The following is a 19,377-nucleotide window of genomic DNA, read 5'->3' as shown; positions in this document are numbered from 1 at the left end:
AGTTAAAAAAATTATATTAGTAAGATGATGCTATTTTATATTCATTAGTATTTTGGAACTAAAGATTATAATTAGCAGATGGAAAATGAATCAGCAGTGGATGGTGTTGGAACTCTCTAATGGGTGGTGGTTCTTTGTTCATGCAGAGATGCTGTACTCTGACTCACTTACTAGATATAATCCCACTCAGGGATAAAGACTGCAGTCTCAGACCTGCCCAATCATACACGTTATCCACCCAAGAATAATATTACCTAGAAGTGTAGTATTTTTTTTCCTATTTATCCATTTGTTCTGGTATAGAAACATACACTGTGAATATATAGGCCTTATTCAGAGCTGAACACTACTCACGCAGTTGAGCAATTATCGTTGGCCTTCACATGTGACCCAGACGCATTGCGCACGTGCTGCAAATGAATTGCGATCACTCTCACTGTGAGGATTCATTCGCAATTGATTGACAGGAAGAGACCGTTATGTGGGTGGTTACGGGGAGTTACGGCCAATACGCAGGCGTGTCGTGGGAGTTTCCTGGGTGTGTACTAGCCAGTGCGTGCGATCGCAGAGAACGAACCTCCAGTGTCTCAGTTACCACGGCTATTCTGAGTGACCATTGACTCACTCCAGCTGTTGATGTTTTAAAGATCTGCGTACAATGCTGCGTTTGTGTACGCAGTTGCGGGCAGCTACAATGACTCCGTTGGGCGTCTCAATACAAAATCTGCTGCATTAGCATATTGTGGTTCCTGCGATCCCTGAGAGTATGCAATTTCGTATGCATTACCGTCCAGCTCTGAATCAGGCCCATAGTGCATTTATTTTCTAGTGTGTATTAGAAATATCTTTAAAAGGAAGATATAGAGACTCTCTCCTTTTATGTAATATGTTGTCAGTAGACAATTATCAACCTTCCATACACATACTGTGTTACAGTATTTACAAATGGAGGGGCTGATTTACAGTTTTATGCAATAGTTTATGTACAACTCCGATGTTAGAAGATCTGCGTATGTGTAGGATCTGTACTGCGAATGTGCAGATCTCCTCTTGCAAGCTCGCTCACAGTGCCCGGATGCCACAGCCTGAGTGATATGCTGTGGGGAGTGTGTGTGGGGGGGGGTGTCAGTCCAACTTTCTGGGCTTGCAGAACCAAGTGACTTCCTCCTTGCACACAGCTTCACTGACTTTAGCTGTACAAAAACACCGGCCATCCTGAGTAACCTGAAGGTTATTGAGATGACCGATGTTCATGCAGAGTGATCCGATGCAGCAGTGGATCACAGACGCTATCAGGAGGTGTCTATTTGCACAAGATTCCTTCTGCGGCATTAGCCTATTTTTCTGTAACATTGCAGCTACGTCCAAGGACACAGCAGCGATGCTAGTAGCATACAGCTCTGCATCTGGCCTGGACTTAGCAGTCTTAAAAGTAACAAATTGCTGTTCTTGCCTTTCACCTCCAACCACTCAGTGGCTGAGCTAGTACTGTTCTTGCCTTTCACCGCCAACCAATCAGTGGCTGAGCTAGTACTGTTTTTGCCTTTCCCTGCCAACCAATCAGTGGCTGAGCTAGTACTGTTCTAGCCTTTCACCTCCAACCAATCAGTGGCTGAGCTAGTACTGTTCTTGCCTTTCATCGCCAACCAATCAATGGCTGAGCTAGACTTGAGGCCATATCCGTAAAAAGCAAAAGGCATAACATGTTTGACTACTCTATTGCCAAATGAGCCAATTATCTGTTCTTAACCTAGGAACAAGTTCTACCAGTACTAATTATTTTGGACTCCTACGCAAAGCTTTGCTGAAGTACCTAATACACTTAGTAAGGTCATCTTACATACAGATGAATCAACACAATCTTCAACCCCTCACAGACACATTGCAATGACGTGGATTACATCTGTACCTCTGTATCTTCAAAGCTTGGCCAAGTGACCAGACTTCCAGCCAGGCCGATGAGCAGTGTCGTTAATGGGCTCCCTACCAATGTTAAAAGAGATAATGTCCGCAAGACTTCGAGAAAGGAGCATAGGACGTTTCCATAGTTTATTTCATCTTTGTTATCCAGACACTAACTATGACCCTGAGTGTAAATATAAAGTATTTCATAGTGTCTGAAGTGCAAATGAATTGGATGATATCCCCTAAGAGAAAGATCAACATGTGGACTGTGTCCAAGTAGCTTAAGGTCCATCAGATAGCCAAAACAAATTACCTAATTTGCTTTGCATTGCCAATGGATATTTTCAAATCGGCAAGCAGTAGAATGTCATGTTTGCTCAGATATAAAAGCACAGTAAGTTTTAGTGTGCAAATGTTCTCAGTGTCTGTTTTTGCTTCCCACGTAGGATGCAGGACAGCACTGTGACGACTGTCGGCCAATATATTCTTATTATTGTCAATATATTTTATTTATAAGCACCACAAGGGTTCTGCGGCACCATACAAGGGGATAAAAGTGACAGCAAGAAACATAAGTGTTGACTAATACACAAGTCTATACAGTCACATAGATGCATAATTAAAGTGAGTATATCAAATAATTCTGAAGAGAAGAGAAAGGGGAGAGACTCTGTTTATATGAAGATACCACCTATAGGAGGTATGGATGGACACAATAAGGAGAAGAGGGCAGAGACAGATTTGGTGGCAATCAATAGCCAAGCAAAGAGCATGCATCATATTTACTGTACTCAGCAAAGTCTTCAGACCGCAAAATGTTTGCCAGGTTTACACATGCCTTGACATAACATTTTAAGATTATTGTAAAAAGATAATTAGGAGCTACTGAATTGTAAGTATAATTGACAAATGATCAACCACATGCATTAATATTATTTTTAATAAACATACAAATGATTTATGGTGTCCACCCCAAGTACCGGAAACACAGACTGATCATTAACTTTTACACTGAGTCTCCAGCGACTGCCAAGCCAAGCCTACAGGAGCCTCTACAGTGCATCGGTTGTGTGACATGGAATGAATCATTTTCATCACAAAACCATGAAAAATAAATAGTTATATTGCAGATTATTATGTATTTAGAGTACAGTATAACATTCCTGCTATTTAAAGTTTGTCCATATCAGCCATACAGAGATTTAAACACATTTAGTAGATGATAGACTACTTCTAAGTTTTGACATTTAAAAAAATGTCTAAAGAGAAAATATAACCCTTACCTGTGTTTCCATTTATGAATATGAGTTAGGGGGGCCACATAGCTGCTTGTTAGAGATATTTTAGGCATTTTTCCATATTTGGGACATCAGTGTACAGTAGTATTTCTTTCTGAAAGGAAGTGATGAAACACAGTACCTAAGGGGTAATGCATGTTATTGTTACCTACAAATTGATCATTTCTGGAGGAAATTGTAAGTCACAAACTCAGCCATCTGTGAATATAATTAGAGAAAACCTGTTGAGAACATGCACCAAAGGCATTGAGCAAACATTAGATGTGATATAGATTAGAAGATCATGTAGTATTTTAATGAAGAAAAAAATAAAGTGATTATGATTCATATCACAGGGAGTGTGGTTTACAAAGTTCAAAAATAGGCAAAAAGTATGTTGTGATCAGTATTTGAAAGGCCTAAGGCAAACATTGACCCGTACATTGTGCTTTCTGTCATTCATTGACCACTACGAGGGGCGTTCTCCTAGGAAGGGAGTCTAATGTAGAAACAAGATGTTATGTGGAGGAGTTGGGGCAAATTACAAGAAGTACATCAGAATTCCCAGTTGGAAAATGTGCATTTTAGGTTACCACTGTTCATGTCCAGATGTGCGTTATTAAGCACTGATATACAAATGTTAATGCAACATTTCTTGTGACTAACCAGATAACTTTGTTAGCTTCTTCTATGTTATTATGCTAACAAGTGATTTATGGCATTGAGGTTTACTACACATTACTAGTTGTAGCTGACACAGCTTTTAGGGAAAAAAATTACATTTATAAAATACATCAAAATTAAAATACTATGTATATGTGTAATAGAACATTGCTGGCTTATTACATGAATGTTTACAAAATCATGAACACGTTAATGTCTCTAGTAGTGTTACTGCAAATGTATATTACAGCCTAGTATTGTAGCTATTCTAGCTCACAACTCTGGTGTTCTGGATCTATCTCAGCTGGTATTATACACTAGTTACATAGACTAAAAGGTGGAGTATATTAATGCATAAATTGCCATACAACACATCTTGGAAGGGCACTTCGGTGTGAGGGCGTGTCGCCCACAGCTATTTACTTACAATGTTTTTAGGTTACATAATCACATTACAATAAAGTGTATCTTTGGCTGCTGCATCAGACAGCCAACACTATTAAGTTTTTTTGAAAGCAGCAGTTTATTACTGACAAATTACTATGTTGTACTAAAAATGTAATCTATATCTACAAATTATAACTTCATCTAGACAAGATATCCCAGTTATAGGTCACAATTATAAGCTATTTCACAATTACTAGTGTGATCCTTCTATGTGTATGACTATAGTATTAGGCGGCATCTCATTTTTACAACGTTTTTTTTTTCTTATAACTGATGGATAAAAGTTTGTGTTTATGTTTTTTGACAGCCCATGTTACTGAGGACTGACAGTCCTGATACAGTAAAATGTCTGTTTTACATATAATAAAACAAACTATTGGAACATACTTCTTTAATGACTTTTTAAACAATTAGAAGCCAAAAATGTAATTTGATGGCCGTTGATGACGACTTGCCTTGTGGTTCTTACAACCATTTAGAATTGTCTGCCTTTATTATTTTCTACCACCCATGTTATGTTGCTCAGTGAGAGCAGTTTTTATGTAAAGTTAGATTAAAGTCATACACATATTAAACTGCTAAACTTGTCAAATGTCTAAGCTTTGGTCCAGGGGGCTTCTAAATCTGTAAATTAAATATTATCTTTATTGGGCATATTGGCGCAATGTGCCAGTACCTAATAATTGACATTTTCCAGAAGTCTGACATTACCCAGAAACTTTTATAAAAGTCAATTAAAATAAACAGACATGGCAACAAGCTGAATTTGGCAGAATGGTAGAAAAACAAACTTTCAGACTTCCTGTACGGGGAGGAACATCCACTATGTGCCAAAGTGTTGATTAATAAAGTACAGAGTGCAGCATCCAGCTTGTTTACTGACCGTATAAGGGACACGCTCATCTTGAAGGAGGATATAATAGTTTGTTAAAAGTTTGCATTTGACCTAAGAGTTTTTAGTAAGATTTACATTCGGCAAAATCCCTAGGATCCAGCCACCTAAATACTTATAGCCCAGTGATTTTAGTGCACAGTACAAAAAGTTTTCCAGTGCTACAAATTAGGATACAAGTTGATTATTCACATTTCTCTTGTTTATTTTTACTATGCAAATTAGGGCTCACATTCAGGGGCTGATTCATACTTGGCGAAGGAGAAACATTGGGTGCAAGTGCCTGATGTTTTTCCTTCGTGTATGCGTCCAAATGGACGCATATGGGAATTGCATGGAGATCCATAACTGGGAGGGTGGCAAACGGTGGCAGGTGTGTCAGGGTCAGTGACTGGCACTGGTGGCCATATACCAATGGACATTCTGAGCATCCATAGGGTTGTTCCAATGTTTGATGATGCAACCAATGTCCGATCCGACTTGCGCTGCAGCCAGTGTGCCCCTCAATAGGATGCCCATCGGCTGCGGCACAACATAAAGACTCAGTAGTGGCTGCAACTTTGTCGCAGCTGCTTCTGCCTTACTGCCCACCTATGAATCCGGCCCTCAGTTCAGTATTCAGCAGAATACTTATGTACTGTTTTGCTGCATCTGTAATATCTTTACATTTCCCCTTTAACATCACAATTAAAAAAGATGCTTAAAGCAGAATATGCAAATAAGCAGATGTATCGGAGTGTACAGTACAACTATTTTAAATATAAAAGTAATCATTTGGACAAGAACCCCCATATAACTGATACTTTGGGAAGACTTGTGTATATTGTCTGCCAGAAACCTGCATAAAGCCTGGAGAGTCTCATGCGCCACCTACTGGTGGAGATTATTGCAACACCCACAGACTGGGGCATGTGGAGCAAGTAAGAGCTAACACTTGCCTTTTCTTATCAAGTAAAAGTTACAATGGTAAAATGACAGACTACAAAGTCTTACTTATCTGCCATCATAAGTACTGGTTAGAGTCCTTATTGCTGAAGCACCCAGCTTGTGAAATGTTACTGGGAAGTGGCATAAGCATTTTATTATAATTATTACTGTTAACTATTATTTATAGGGTGCCATGCAAAGAGTCTGCAGCACTATATAATGGTAACAAAATTACTTAAATACTACAAAAAATACATAGAAAATCCACTAACACAATTACAAAAGCAGAGACAGTGGTAGGGGTTTATGCTAGGATAGAGAGACTCGCTAAGGTCTGTAAAAGCAAGCAAAGTTCTACATGGTATCAACCCTGTATTTGTAGAAAGTTCTATATGGTATCGACCCTGTATTTGTAGAAAGTTCTATATGGTATCGACCCTGTATTTGTAGAAAGTTCTACATGGTATCAACCCTGTATTTGTAGAAAGTTCTATATGGTATCGACCCTGTATTTGTAGAAAGTTCTATATGGTATCGACCCTGTATTTGTAGAAAATTCTATATGGTATCAACCCTGTATTTGTAGAAAGTTCTATATGGTATTGATCGAGTATTTGTAGAAAGTTCTATATGGTATTGACCGTGTATTTGTAGAAAGTTCTATATGGTATTGACCGTGTATTTGTAGAAAGTTCTATATGGTATCGACCCTGTATTTGTAGAAAATTCTATATGGTATCAACCCTGTATTTGTAGAAAGTTCTATATGGTATTGATCGAGTATTTGTAGAAAGTTCTATATGGTATTGACCGTGTATTTGTAGAAAGTTCTATATGGTATTGATCGAGTATTTGTAGAAAGTTCTATATGGTATTGACCGTGTATTTGTAGAAAGTACTATTTTTAAAAACAAAATAAATTAACAAAATAAGGTTATAGGATGTACTGCATCTGACTGCTTGGTTGTAGGAATAATACAGGTTTATTTCCATTGACATTCTTTGTGCAAGCAGATCACTGATAAGTCCTTCTGATTCAGACTTTTTCAACCCTTATTCTCATCTACTTCCAACAGGTCACTTTAGACCAGTGTTCTTCTGAATGGCAGGAATCCCATACATTTGACTGGTGCTGTTCAGCTAGCTGGGTGGGAGAGGGTTTAACATTCAATATTGCAGTTCAGCGGCCTTATCTGCTAATATTAATTTAATATGTTATATAAAATACTATTTAGAGACCCAGTTAGCACATTGCCACTAATACCCCTTTTACACCGACTAAAAATCCTGGGTTGATGCGCATCACCTGGGGATCCAACTCCGGCACTTTGCAGGGTTGGCCACGGGTCGTTCCTGTGCCACCTTGCAGTATAAACGGGACTATCTGGGTCACAATGGCCCGGATCGAGCTGCGTGCGTCCGATTGGCCGGCTTCAGTGGCGCTTGAAGATGACATAATCTCCAAGCGTCCACTGCAATGGCAGAAGAGCCAGGTCACTGCAGACCCGGCTCCAGTGTGAATGGCGCCGACTCGGGAATGTCCTGGGTCGGAGCCCCAGTCTAAAGGGGTAAATTCCGGGTCTAGTCTGGATTGGAACCCTGTTCCTGCCCCCGGAACTTTGTTATAAAAGTGGTATATTGGGCATATTTACTAAAGTGAGAGTTTTTAGAAGTTGGAGATGTTGCCCATAACCACCAATCTGATTCTACGTAACATTTAAAAACTCTCACATTAGTAAATTTACCCCTTAATGTCCAGATTAGCATGACGTGATTACTAAGCAGTAACTTTTATGCAACTGTCCGTGCAATGGGCATTGCTTACTGCAACAATTGCCCATTGTTGATTAAGGATACTGTAATTAGTGTGTTATTCTATATGTTACTGCAGCTTTATTTACCGTCATTGTTTTCATAATCAGACAAAGGGGGACTCAAGTATGTTCGGGCGAAAGCACTTCACCTCCAATATAGTGGTGTGCAGGAAAATTAGCCGTGTGTGCAAAGCCAAACACTGCACTGAATTGAGTTTCCCTCTAAGGGCCGTATTCAATTAGGTGCGAAAAGCGGTTTTCTGCGATAAAGTATCGTGAGTGACTTCATTTCGCCATGCGAAAACCTTCCTCTGTATTCAATTCCGGAGACTTTTCGCCGGTGCGGAAACTCAATGTAATGGAACCTGCAAAAAAGTTTCGCCTATGAATAGGTGTTGAAAAAAAGTGCAGAATTGGGGTTTTGGGGTGCAAACCTCGGAAAACACACCTGCAGCCTTGGGACAGTCCCTCAAAGGTAAACTGTCAAAAAAAAGTTTAAAAAATACGTTCAATCACCCCAAAAAAGTACTTTCATTTTGGGGGCGAAAAAGTCCAAAGCTGGGGGAAAATCTTAAAACCTAGCAAAATCATGGGGACCCCCCAATTATGCCCCAGGTGTTTTTAAGTTTGCAGGTGGTTGCGGCAGGTGGATTTTTAACGTTTTTTAAAACTACACTTTAGCAACTTTAACATATGCTAGCACCCATTTTCATGTACCCCAAATTTGCTGGGACTACTTAATATCACCAAAAAAAGCTGCAAAAGCTGCAAAACGCTATTCTTCACCACTTATGCAAAGGCACTAAATAGCAGCTATTGAGATCATTTAAGCACCCCAAATACCTTCAGCAGGGCTATTCGGGGGTATCTATAGTGATCCCCAATGTCAGTGCCTCTTTTGGGTGGTGTGAGGCAGATTTCCCCAAATCTGACAGTACTTTTCGCATGTTACAGTTCCGCCAGGTCCCATTTTCGGGGATAAACGGGGACGAGTGCAAAACTTTTTCGCACTGAAAACCAGCAATGTTGGCGAAAAGTCCGGCATGCAAAAAGTCCGGGACTTTTCGCACCTAATTGAATATGCCCCTAAGTTGGTAAAAATGCATTTACTGTTATATACAATATTATTACTATATAATGATATTTTGCTAAAAAAAAAAAAAAACAGCGTATACAGCAGGTTTAGTGTTATATTCTGGTTTGTATAATGGATAACAGCAATGCTGTAATAATACCTCCCCGCAGAAGACTCAGACAGTTCTACATTCTGTTTTCTTGGCGCAGATGCTTCAGGGGCTTTAAAAAGGGGAATGAAACTTGCACAAGTTCCTGCATTTAGCTGTTTATAATGTCCTCCTATGTAGTTAATCCTTGAGCAATGTTCCGTCGGTCATTCCTCCACTGACATGTCTAACGGAGAAGGACTCCTATTGTTATTAGTTATCCAAATGTCTTCCAGCACTTCAAGAAACTCTCATAACCACCAGCAGACGAGGCCTCTTATCATAGCACTGTCACTTTATAGGACTAAAATGTGAACTCATACAGTATGTCACAGAAAACTGGAGTGTTTCTAAAATGATATAGGGGAAAACATTGTAGCTACATTTATCTGTTAAAGGAGTTTAAGACATTTACAACATCCTATGTTTTACTTGGAATTCTAAATGCAAGTACATACAGTTCTTAATGGGGAGCATATGTGTCTATCTAACACTGTATACTCCCTTAGAAAGTGTGGTTTTGGGGTTTTCTGTTTCTAGTGTTCCAGTTAGCTGCACAGTAATGGGGGGTTTGTCCTCTCTACTGTAATGGTTATTTTAAAGGTAAAATTTACCCCATTTAAAAGTAGTCAGATTGTATTCTATTTGTTTATTAACTTTTTAAGGTTCACTAAAGTTCAGTAAAGGGCTTTGTTACTATATGAGTCAAATTTGTTAATGAATGGTTAATGAAATATTGCTTTACCTACCAAGATAATATTACAACCAAGGCCTAAACCTCAATAGGCCATTACCCCTTGTGGCTAAATTATCAAGAAACTCTGGGCTCTGTTTACTAAGCAGTGTTAGGAGACAGAGTGAAAAGTGATAAGGTGCCAGCCAATCAGCTCCTAACTGCCATTTTTCAAGCACAGCCTGTGAGATGACAGTTGGGAGCTGATTGGCTGGCACCTTATCACTTTTCACTCTGTCTCCTAACACTGCTTAGTAAATAGACCCCATTGTCCCATGTTATTTTTGCAGCCAAAATTGCACAGTTAAATAATGTTTAATTATTTAAATAAGTGATAGCAAACTATTCAATACAACATAAAAGTGTAAACATAAAAAACAAAAAGACAACATATCAACAGTCTTATATACAATACATCAAATATACATTACAGTATATCAGTCATTCAATGGGCAATATTCCAGAATGAATATTTGTAATTTCATGTCCAAGTTGTATAAAGAAAAATTCTGTACTATTCCTCGATTGTTTGTATAAAAAACACTCAACAGCAAATTTGGATTATTCTGGCATACTGTAGTAGTGATTAAAACTGCCTGCCAGACAGTTCATCCACTTTTTAATATAATTATATTATTATTATTGTCATTCAACATTTATAAATTGATAACATTTTAACTAAATGTAGCACATAGTTATAAATGAAACAAAGACATCACATATTAGCCACAATTCAATTAAAATTCAAATACTAAATAGCCCCGGGAGGGAGCTCCTGGAGCTATTCAATTCAGCAAGATGTTAAGTCGGAGAATGCTGGTTCTCGCGACTTAACTTGGGTATTTAGTCGCGAGAACCGGCATTCTCTGACCAAAGCGCCGATGGCGAGGCTATTAGCGCTGCACTAAGCCTGCGCAGAAGCAAATAATTACTAATCTGCGCAAACATTGACACTATGTCCACCTCTGAAGCAGGCCCACAGTGAAACACAGGGACCTATTCATCAACACTAAAATAACGTTTTTAAGGACATTTTCCTTAAATAACATTATTTTAGTATTCATGAAGAGACGTAACACAGGAGATATCACTGATATCTCCTTGCTAAGTCCCCCTGCATTAATTTCCATACTCCCCATACATTAGTATGGGGATATGGAAATTATGGTATTCATCAAATTCCGAAAATTATGTATTTTTGGAATTTGATGGAGTTACTATTCATCACTCTGAGGTGGTGTATAGTAGGTAATACTTAGCTGCTTCCAGCTGGACAGGTCCCCTGGCGTTTCCCTCCGGCGCTCTGGTCTCTCCTCTGTCTCCGTCTGCTATGCTGTCATGTGTTCTCCCAGTAGAACACAATAAAGTTTAGAAAAAATATATATTTTTTTTTTTCTAAACAGTACTGTGTGCTGTTGGGAGACCACATGACAGCATAGCAGATGGAGACAGAGGCTGTTGCGCGGGCAGGTAAGTGCTGGACACGGGGGCGGTGAGCTGACGGGGGGACTTAAACTTACCCCATCTGTAGGCAGTGCTGCGCATGCGCTGGTTTTACAGATGTAACAGCGCATGCTCAGCACTGCCTACAGATGCGATAAGTTAGTGTAGAGAGGGATAACTATCTATTTCCTGAAAAGCTGTCATCGCAAAAATGACAGCTTTTCGGAATAGATAGTTATGGAGAGGAGGAATGATGAATTCCTCCAGTAATTAGGTAGAACTCCATGCGAGTTGTAAACCTAATTACCTCCAGAGAAAGTTTAGTTATGATGAATAGGTCCCACAATGAGGTATACTTAGTAAACAGCAATTTTTGAAAGCTGCTAATTCATGACATTTTTGACTGCTGGATTTAAAACAGCAATAACATTAAATGCAAAACAAGTTAGCAATTGTTGCTATTGCCGTTTTAAATTCAGCTGTTTAGTAAATATAGCTCAAGGTGTGTGCTGTGCACACTACTCATCTGGTAGTTGCAGATGAGTAACATTCGGGGAGCCACAGATTGTGACTGTTGATAAACAGTTGTTTCTTTTGTATTAATGACTCTTCATGTTCTCTCTTACTGAGAAGAAAGGCGGTGGAGACCAGGTGTGAGTTTTTGCTAGGCGAAGAGAAAATATAGCAAATATTTGATAAATCCTAACCCAGCCAAATATTTAACTACACATACAGACGGGAATAAGGAACTTGCTTGTTAGATTTCTTCCTTCGCACATATTTAATGGAACTGTTACATGCCCAGCGGTTTGCTTTCCTCAGCTTGTTCTAAATGGGCTGTTGTTGGATTCATCCTGGATTTATTCATCTGGAAAACAGCAGGCGAAGACTAATCAGACTAAATTTTTATTTTCACATTTCAGGTGATACAGCAGGAAGACAGCAGGTCCCCACATCCCCACCGGCCTCAGAAAACAACAGCGCAGCTCACAGCATTGGCAGTACACAAAGCACCCCCTGTTCTAGCAACAGCAATGCCTAACCCAAGAAACAGCACAGGAAGACTGAAGATCAGCTCCAGGGGCAGAGGTTCAAAGTCACTGTTGACATAAACGCTCCAAGGTTGGAAGGAATCATACGAGTTCTTTCTGAAAGGAAAAAGGGATCTCAGTGTTAAATCTGCCTCTTTTTTTTATTTTTTTTACTGGATGAATGCAGTCTTTGGGTCAGCCCAGAGAACGTCATGCCAAAAAGAAGTGGTAATACTACTAATTATGCAGTGTGCAATCCTGCAACATGAGTTTCCTTGGCTGTCAATGTGAAATGTGTGCCAGTTTTGAAATGCTGCTTATATCCCATTTAACCTGTATTAAGGTGCCACGGTTTTGTCTATACAAACAAAAAAAACTTTATGTATACATGCACTGTATGTATATTTTAACATTGATTGAGGTACCGTGAGCGCTCTAATGCAGTGTAAAATATTTAGCCACTATAAAGCAGCTGTGTGTTGAATGTTAGTGTTTGCTGTTCTGAAATGCGATGTGCAGCTGCAGTGTGTTTTGTGTTTAGTAGTGTTGTATAGAGTTTGATCATCCTTCTCTGTGCCACAGACCAATATCACCCTGCCTCTCAACTTCTATATTACTTTTAATATAAACAACACGTTGCGTCTTAATCCCAGCATAAAGACAGGACTGCAAAGATGTGACTTTGTCCAACAAGTGTGCCTGCTGCACTTGGAAATACACTCCAAGTGTCTGTTGTTGAGGAATGCTGTCCAATTGTCTCTTATATTGTAGAGAACAGTCAATAGAGAGAAGAGTTTATGTCTGTTTTGTTGTTGTTGCTGTTGTTGCTTTCGTCTTTTGGTTTTTGTTTGTTTTTTTATAGTTTTTTTTTTTGTTACTATTTGATTTTGGGCACTTTTTGTCTTTTATTGTTTTAGGGTGATTGTAGTAAGTTGCAGAGCAATTTCAAGCAGTCCGCATTTGCAATAAACAGACGTTAAATGATCATAGGTATTAAACCTGCCTGTAGGAAGGATGCAGTTGAATGTATGTAAATATTAAATATCCTGGAACGCTAGTGAAATAATAATCCCAATAAATAACACTGTTTTCATACTTTTTATGAAACCAAGTGGTATATGTCAATTAACTTTTTTTGCAAATTGTATGCTAAGTTCACAATACTTATTTTCCCCACTAACTAGACCATAATCTGCTTACTCGGTAACTGTGGTTGACATACAAAAAAGGGTAGTTGATTATAAGTGATCATATATGCAATAAGTGATTGTCTGAAAAACAGTCTATAAATCTAGAAGGAAATGTAAACAAACATTAGACTCTACTATGGATAAAGAATAAAATATCCACTGAAAGAATAGGTTAGGTGAGACAATTCTGGTATGGGATATTATATTATATTATTCAGTCTCCATGTGCAGACTGGTCATATGACTTTGGAATGTCTGGAGAAATGATGGGACATCTTCAGTGTTCTCGCTGATGAATAACAGCTTTTGCTGGCTGGCAGGATGGGCATCATGTTGTTTTCTAACAGCTGGATTTTAGAAGGTTGTGTATCTCCAGTTTGGAGCAAGATGTGGATGCCACATTTAACCGGGATATAGTTGACTTGCTGAGCTATGTAGTATTCCCTACAGTCTTCATTATCCACTTCTGGTTTACTGACATGTACACAAGAGACGTATGGCCTTTCCATACTGTGTGCCCCTGGTCCTCTTGGCATGTAGGCAGGTTATTATGTATCCACTTTATTTTCTACTTCAAAGTATCTTTTTCATCTACCGTGTTTCCAACCTGATCACCAAGTCCTCTGTGAAATAGTGAGACCTTTCTTTTTGATTGAAACATTTATAGGGTCTGTTTTTGACTTTTCAAGAAATTAACAGAACAAGCATCATTCATAGTGGGGAGATTCATCAAGCTCTGTCATGATACAACACTAATACCCCTTTTCCACTGCCGCAATAATCCAGGGTTATTGCCGGGTCAATGGAAAAGGGTCCCAAAACAAATAACCTATGTCAAGTGACAAAACTAATCCTACGCGGAAGTACGGTTGAACACGGGAATGACCCGGTTAATGGTTTGTTGTAAACGGCATGACCCGGGTCACGCCTCATACCAGCGGATTGGCTGGCTTCAGTAGCACTTGGAGATGACATCATCTCCAAGTGTCCACTGTAATGCCGGAAGACCACAATCATTGAAGACCTGGGACTGGTGTGAACAGCTGGACTTGGGAAATATCATGGGTCCAGCCACCAGTGTAAAAGGGGTAAAACCCAACTCCGATCCGTATTCACTTCGTGCTCAGTGTCCTTAGCTGGAGCCGTGTTTTTGCTAGAAAAGGTGTATAAGTGTATTACCTGAGATAGGGAAATACCAGTCATGTGACCTGCTCTATAGGAGACCTCAGCAGCTGGTGAGAGTAAACAGAAGGTTTATTTTTTTTCAGTTGTACTTTTCTATACTTAGATATAGAGATGGCTCCATTTCAACATAATGTCCTATTGTAGAACCAGAAATATACTAAGGCGCGTATTCAATTTGAGGCGAAATGTCGGAATCGGCGAAAATTTTATAGCCAATGATGTCATTTTCGCCTATTTTCCTTATCCCAGTATTCAATTACATTGACTTTTTGCCGGGGCGAAAAGTTAATGTATAAAAACGGGGATAAATATTCGCCTGCCTTTAGCTGGCGAAAAAAAATGCTGAATTGGGGTTTAGGGGTGCAGGCTTAAAAAAATTAGCCTGCACCCTTGGGTATGACCCCTTAAAATGATCTGTGTCAAAAAATTTAAAAATCGGGACACCCCCAAATTTTTTTTTACAATATGAGGTGATAAAAAAAAATAAGAAAAACCACTTCTAAAATAGTTAAATAGATTCCAGAGGGGGTCGGAAGTATGCGTCAAGTGTTATCTTCAATGCGGGTGACAGTGGCAGGTGCATTTTTGCAGAATTTAAAAAAATCATTTTAGGGACTTAAAAATATGCTTGCACCCATTTTCATGTACCCCAAATTTGATGGGACCATTTTTAAAAACGAAAAAAAAAAACAACGTGCTCTTCTGCATCACTTCTTCAGTGTCGGGAAAAAACACCTACTGCGGCTGATACAAACCCCAACTTCCTTCAGCAGGCAAAAATAGGGGTACCCATAGTGATCCCCCATGTCTGGACATCTTTAGGGGGTTCCCAGGCATATTTCCCAAAAATTCCCGCTTTTTTCCGTAAATGGGGTGAAGGGTCATTTTAAAAAAACAGGGATAATTTTTCAATTACCTATAGCAGGTGAAAAAAAGTGCAGGTGTGGGGTTTAGGGGTGTTGCCTTAAAAAAAATAAAACGAAATGTGCAAAAAAAAAAAAAAAACAGGACACCCCAAAAAAATATTTCAAAATTTTGGGCTGAAAAAAAAAATAGGGAAACAAAATACCAACTTAACTAAATTAATTCTGATGGGGTCCCCAGGTGTTTTTTACATTGCGCAGAGTAGCGGCTGCTGTATTTTTGAAAAAATTTTAAAATTACCTTTAGGGACTTAAAAATATGCTTACCCCCATTTTCATGTACCCCAAATTTGATGGGACGACTTTTAAAACGAAAAAATAACCTAAGTGCTCTTCTGCATCACTTCTTCAATGTCGGGAAAAATAACCACCTGCCGCATCTATTTAAAAAGCCGACTTTCTTCTGCAGGCAAAAACGGGGGTACCCATAGTGATCCCCTAGGTCTGGACATCTTTAGGGGGGTCCTACAATTATTTCCCAAAAATTCCCGTATTTTTTCGACGATCCAAGTTTCGCCTGTTCCTGATTTCGACTACTTTGGAATTGAATACGGGGAATAGCAAGCACGCGTGCGATACTTTTCCGCCTGGAAAACAGGCGAAGGAGGCGAAAAGTCCAGTAGGCGAAAAGTCTGGACTTTTCCCTCAAACTGAATACAGGTCTATATTGGTTAAAACAAGGGCAGAGCTAGTGCAGTATCGCCTAAAGGAGCAGAAATGCTTGTCACTGTTCAGCATTATATGTGCTACCCAACATATAATAAACTTAGCATGTACAATGTACAATGTTAGCATCAGTAAATAGAGCCAATGATTTACCTTGGCATCCTATCAATGGTAACATAATAAGGTATAATGAGTTTAGCTATTATTTACTTCAGATTGTATTTGCTAAATAACATGGCTAAAAGACCACTTCCTCCAGATGGCATGCAGTCAGGAAGCCAACGGTCAAAATGCCGACCGCCAGCTTCCCGACTGTCTAATCCCGGCAGGGGTCTAATGACAGGTGTCGAGATCCCGACGCCTGTCAATTTACTTACGCCGGGAGCCCGACACCCGGCATACCAATCGAAGGTAAGCGGGATCGCTGGGCGCGGCGAACCGCTTTAGATTGGAGGCTCCCGGGAGGGACTTAGGGTTAGGTATCCCGCCAGGGAGGGTTATGGCTAGGGTTAGGCTAGGGAAAGGGGGGGTTAGGGTTAGGCACCCCTGGGGGGAGGTTAGGGTTAGACACCCCCTCGGGAGACTTAGGTTTAGGCTGCGGGGAAGGGGGTTTTAGGTTTAGGCACTTACAGGGGGGTTAGGCACTTGGGGGGGAGGTTAGGGTTAGGCATTTTAATAGAGCGCTCGCTCTTTGCGGTCTGTTGATGCCTCTATGTCTGAGCGAGCGAACGAAATATGCGCTCGCTATTTTGTAAAGACGCCCCCTGGCCGTTCGCATCATACGTCATCTCTGCTATTTATTAGATTAATCGAGTACATCGAAAGGCGTCTGAACTGCTCGTAGTGCTTGTGGTTGGATTTTCCTACCGCAATCATGCGAACAGTTCAGGCTAAGAGACAACCAAGTGACGTGGTCGATGACGCTGCTTTGTTAAGTATGCACACCCATTACACGCCCGTTTTGACCGTTTGGCACGCCTGCGTTCGGATCTCCACTCCCCGTTTTCAAGCACCTTCCCCTGTTACCACCCACAAACGCCTCATCCTGTCACTCAAATTAGCAGGCACTCGCTATTTTGCGAACACACGATTTCCGACCGCACTAACTGGTTGCGCATGCGCATTACGACCCATGCGCAGATGTGAGAAAACATCGCTCAGAGCGAACGAGCGGCCGCTTACGAGTGGCTCTGAATCAGGCCCTAAGACTTTTAATGTTCCCGATAGGAATACGAGTGCATTACACTGCCACACATAAATGTAATATATACATAGTTTTAATTGTTTACTGGCTCTCAACATATTTTGCTAAAAATTTATTTTGAAAATGATCAGTGCCAATAGCATGACTTCAAGTATAGCATTATGCTGCACCATATACAAGGAATACTGCCACTGTATATTATATCTGGAGGGAGAGGGAACTCCGAAGATACTCCACTGTAGTGAAACTGCAACTCTCTGCAGGGACTGCCAGTCATGCTTTGACCTGTAGCTCCTCAGCAGTGGGAAATCCTCAGGCTGTCTTGTAATGCAAGTAGGTGATCAGGAATGGACTGGAAGGAATAGAAAGATACTTTGAATCAAACTTTTTTGTTGCATAAAGTTTTTCCATTTCAATAGATCCATGACTTTGTTATACAGCAAGGATATGACTATATAGCAAGGTACTGTAGGTAACTATAACTCCCAGCATCCTTTTCCCATCTCCTGCTTTGGCAGCTTGCTAGACCTTGTAAAAGAGAACCACATTTTGTATAAGCTTGCTTTACAACATAGCAACAATAGAGACACTGACAGTGCGGAATTGCTGCAGAGACTGACAAGTGTTTCTTCAAGAAACCTTGGGGTGTTCAGGAATTAGAGTACAAGACAGATTTCATCCTTTGTGGTTGTTACTATGACTTATGGGGTTATGTATCAAGCTACATGTTTCAAAATAGCAGATTTATGGTGATCTTTGCCGGAGGATTTCAAAGCTGAAATTTTATTGTAGACAAAATATGCCAGGTTTTGCCTTTAATAAAATTGCTGCTTTTAAGTTACACCAGCCATATCCCTGACTTTGATAAATCACTGTTTGATAAAAAATAAACCCCATAATGTCCTTTAATTCATATTTGGTCATTGTAGAAAAAACAACTGCTGTAAAGATTTATTATTCTCAAATGGTGAAATAAAAAAGGAAAAAAAAACCTTGTTGCCACCTAAAGAGGCAGCAAAACCATTTCTTATAAGCTACCTGTGTATTGGACAATCAAGCGCTTTTGCCAAACCTTAACCTGAATGTATTTTAAAAACATCTATGTACAAAGAAAAAAAAAACCGACAAAAAAAATCTTAAATGTGTTTAAAAGAAGACAAGAGTATCATCCTATAGCTATATTTTACTACATTATATAGAGAGAATATATATTTAAATGTTTTATGACAAATGTACTATAAGATTTGTGTGTGTGTGTTATCATTTCAATGACTGTGAATTCTAATGTCACCCAATGTAAATCCCTTTTCCCCATAAACACTTTCCATCTCATTTGTTGGACTCTTAGTAAATATCCAAAGCTAATAGTTCAGGCATGGGCTGGACAACCAACATTTGTAAACACTTTAAAATGTATATTTTTGAGAAAAGTATTTGTACTATCAGCAATTTACTTTAATTATAATATATATATATATAACTACAAATTTATATATTTACAGACTAAAAGCCATGCATATTTTATCTAAAATATATATATATATGAAAAGTCACTTTTTGTTTATTGGCATTTACTGTGTATCTCTCCTTAAATGTACCTAACAAAGAGAAACCCAACCAACTCACATCTAGTCTCCTTGCGCGTTAAACAGCCCTTCTAGTTGCGCCATGCCGTGGGCAACATGGCAGCGCTGAGCATCTTTTTGTGCAACTCGTTCCCTTACAGTGCATCATATTCGCAAAATGATGTGAATTGGATGAACAAGGAGCTTCTGCTGATTAAATTGTATGCAGCATGCCTATATCCTGTGTGTGATTGCCGTTATATCTGCATGCAAAATGCTACGTTACAGT

At 39.4% G+C, this 19,377-nt stretch overlaps 1 protein-coding gene across 2 annotated transcripts in view; it reads left to right on the top strand.

Annotated features, from left to right (window-relative positions):
* TGFBR3 (transforming growth factor beta receptor 3) overlaps positions 1-15,735 on the top strand; it is a 235,682-nt gene extending 219,947 nt beyond the window's left edge. For both annotated transcript variants that reach the window (XM_088444889.1, XM_088444886.1), the window contains one exon: positions 12,248-15,735. In XM_088444889.1, the coding sequence (XP_088301015.1) occupies positions 12,248-12,366 (119 nt within the window). In that variant the 3' untranslated portion in view covers positions 12,367-15,735. The remainder of the gene's footprint in view (positions 1-12,247) is intronic.
* The last annotated feature ends 3,642 nt before the right edge of the window (positions 15,736-19,377 follow it).

This window comes from Taudactylus pleione, unplaced genomic scaffold (genome assembly GCF_031769625.1).
Source record: "Taudactylus pleione unplaced genomic scaffold, aTauple2 ptg000373l, whole genome shotgun sequence".
In the NCBI taxonomy this organism is placed as follows: Eukaryota; Metazoa; Chordata; class Amphibia; order Anura; family Myobatrachidae; genus Taudactylus; species Taudactylus pleione.
Note: the sequence above shows the minus strand (reverse complement) of the source record. Positions and strands in the feature narration are given on the sequence as shown.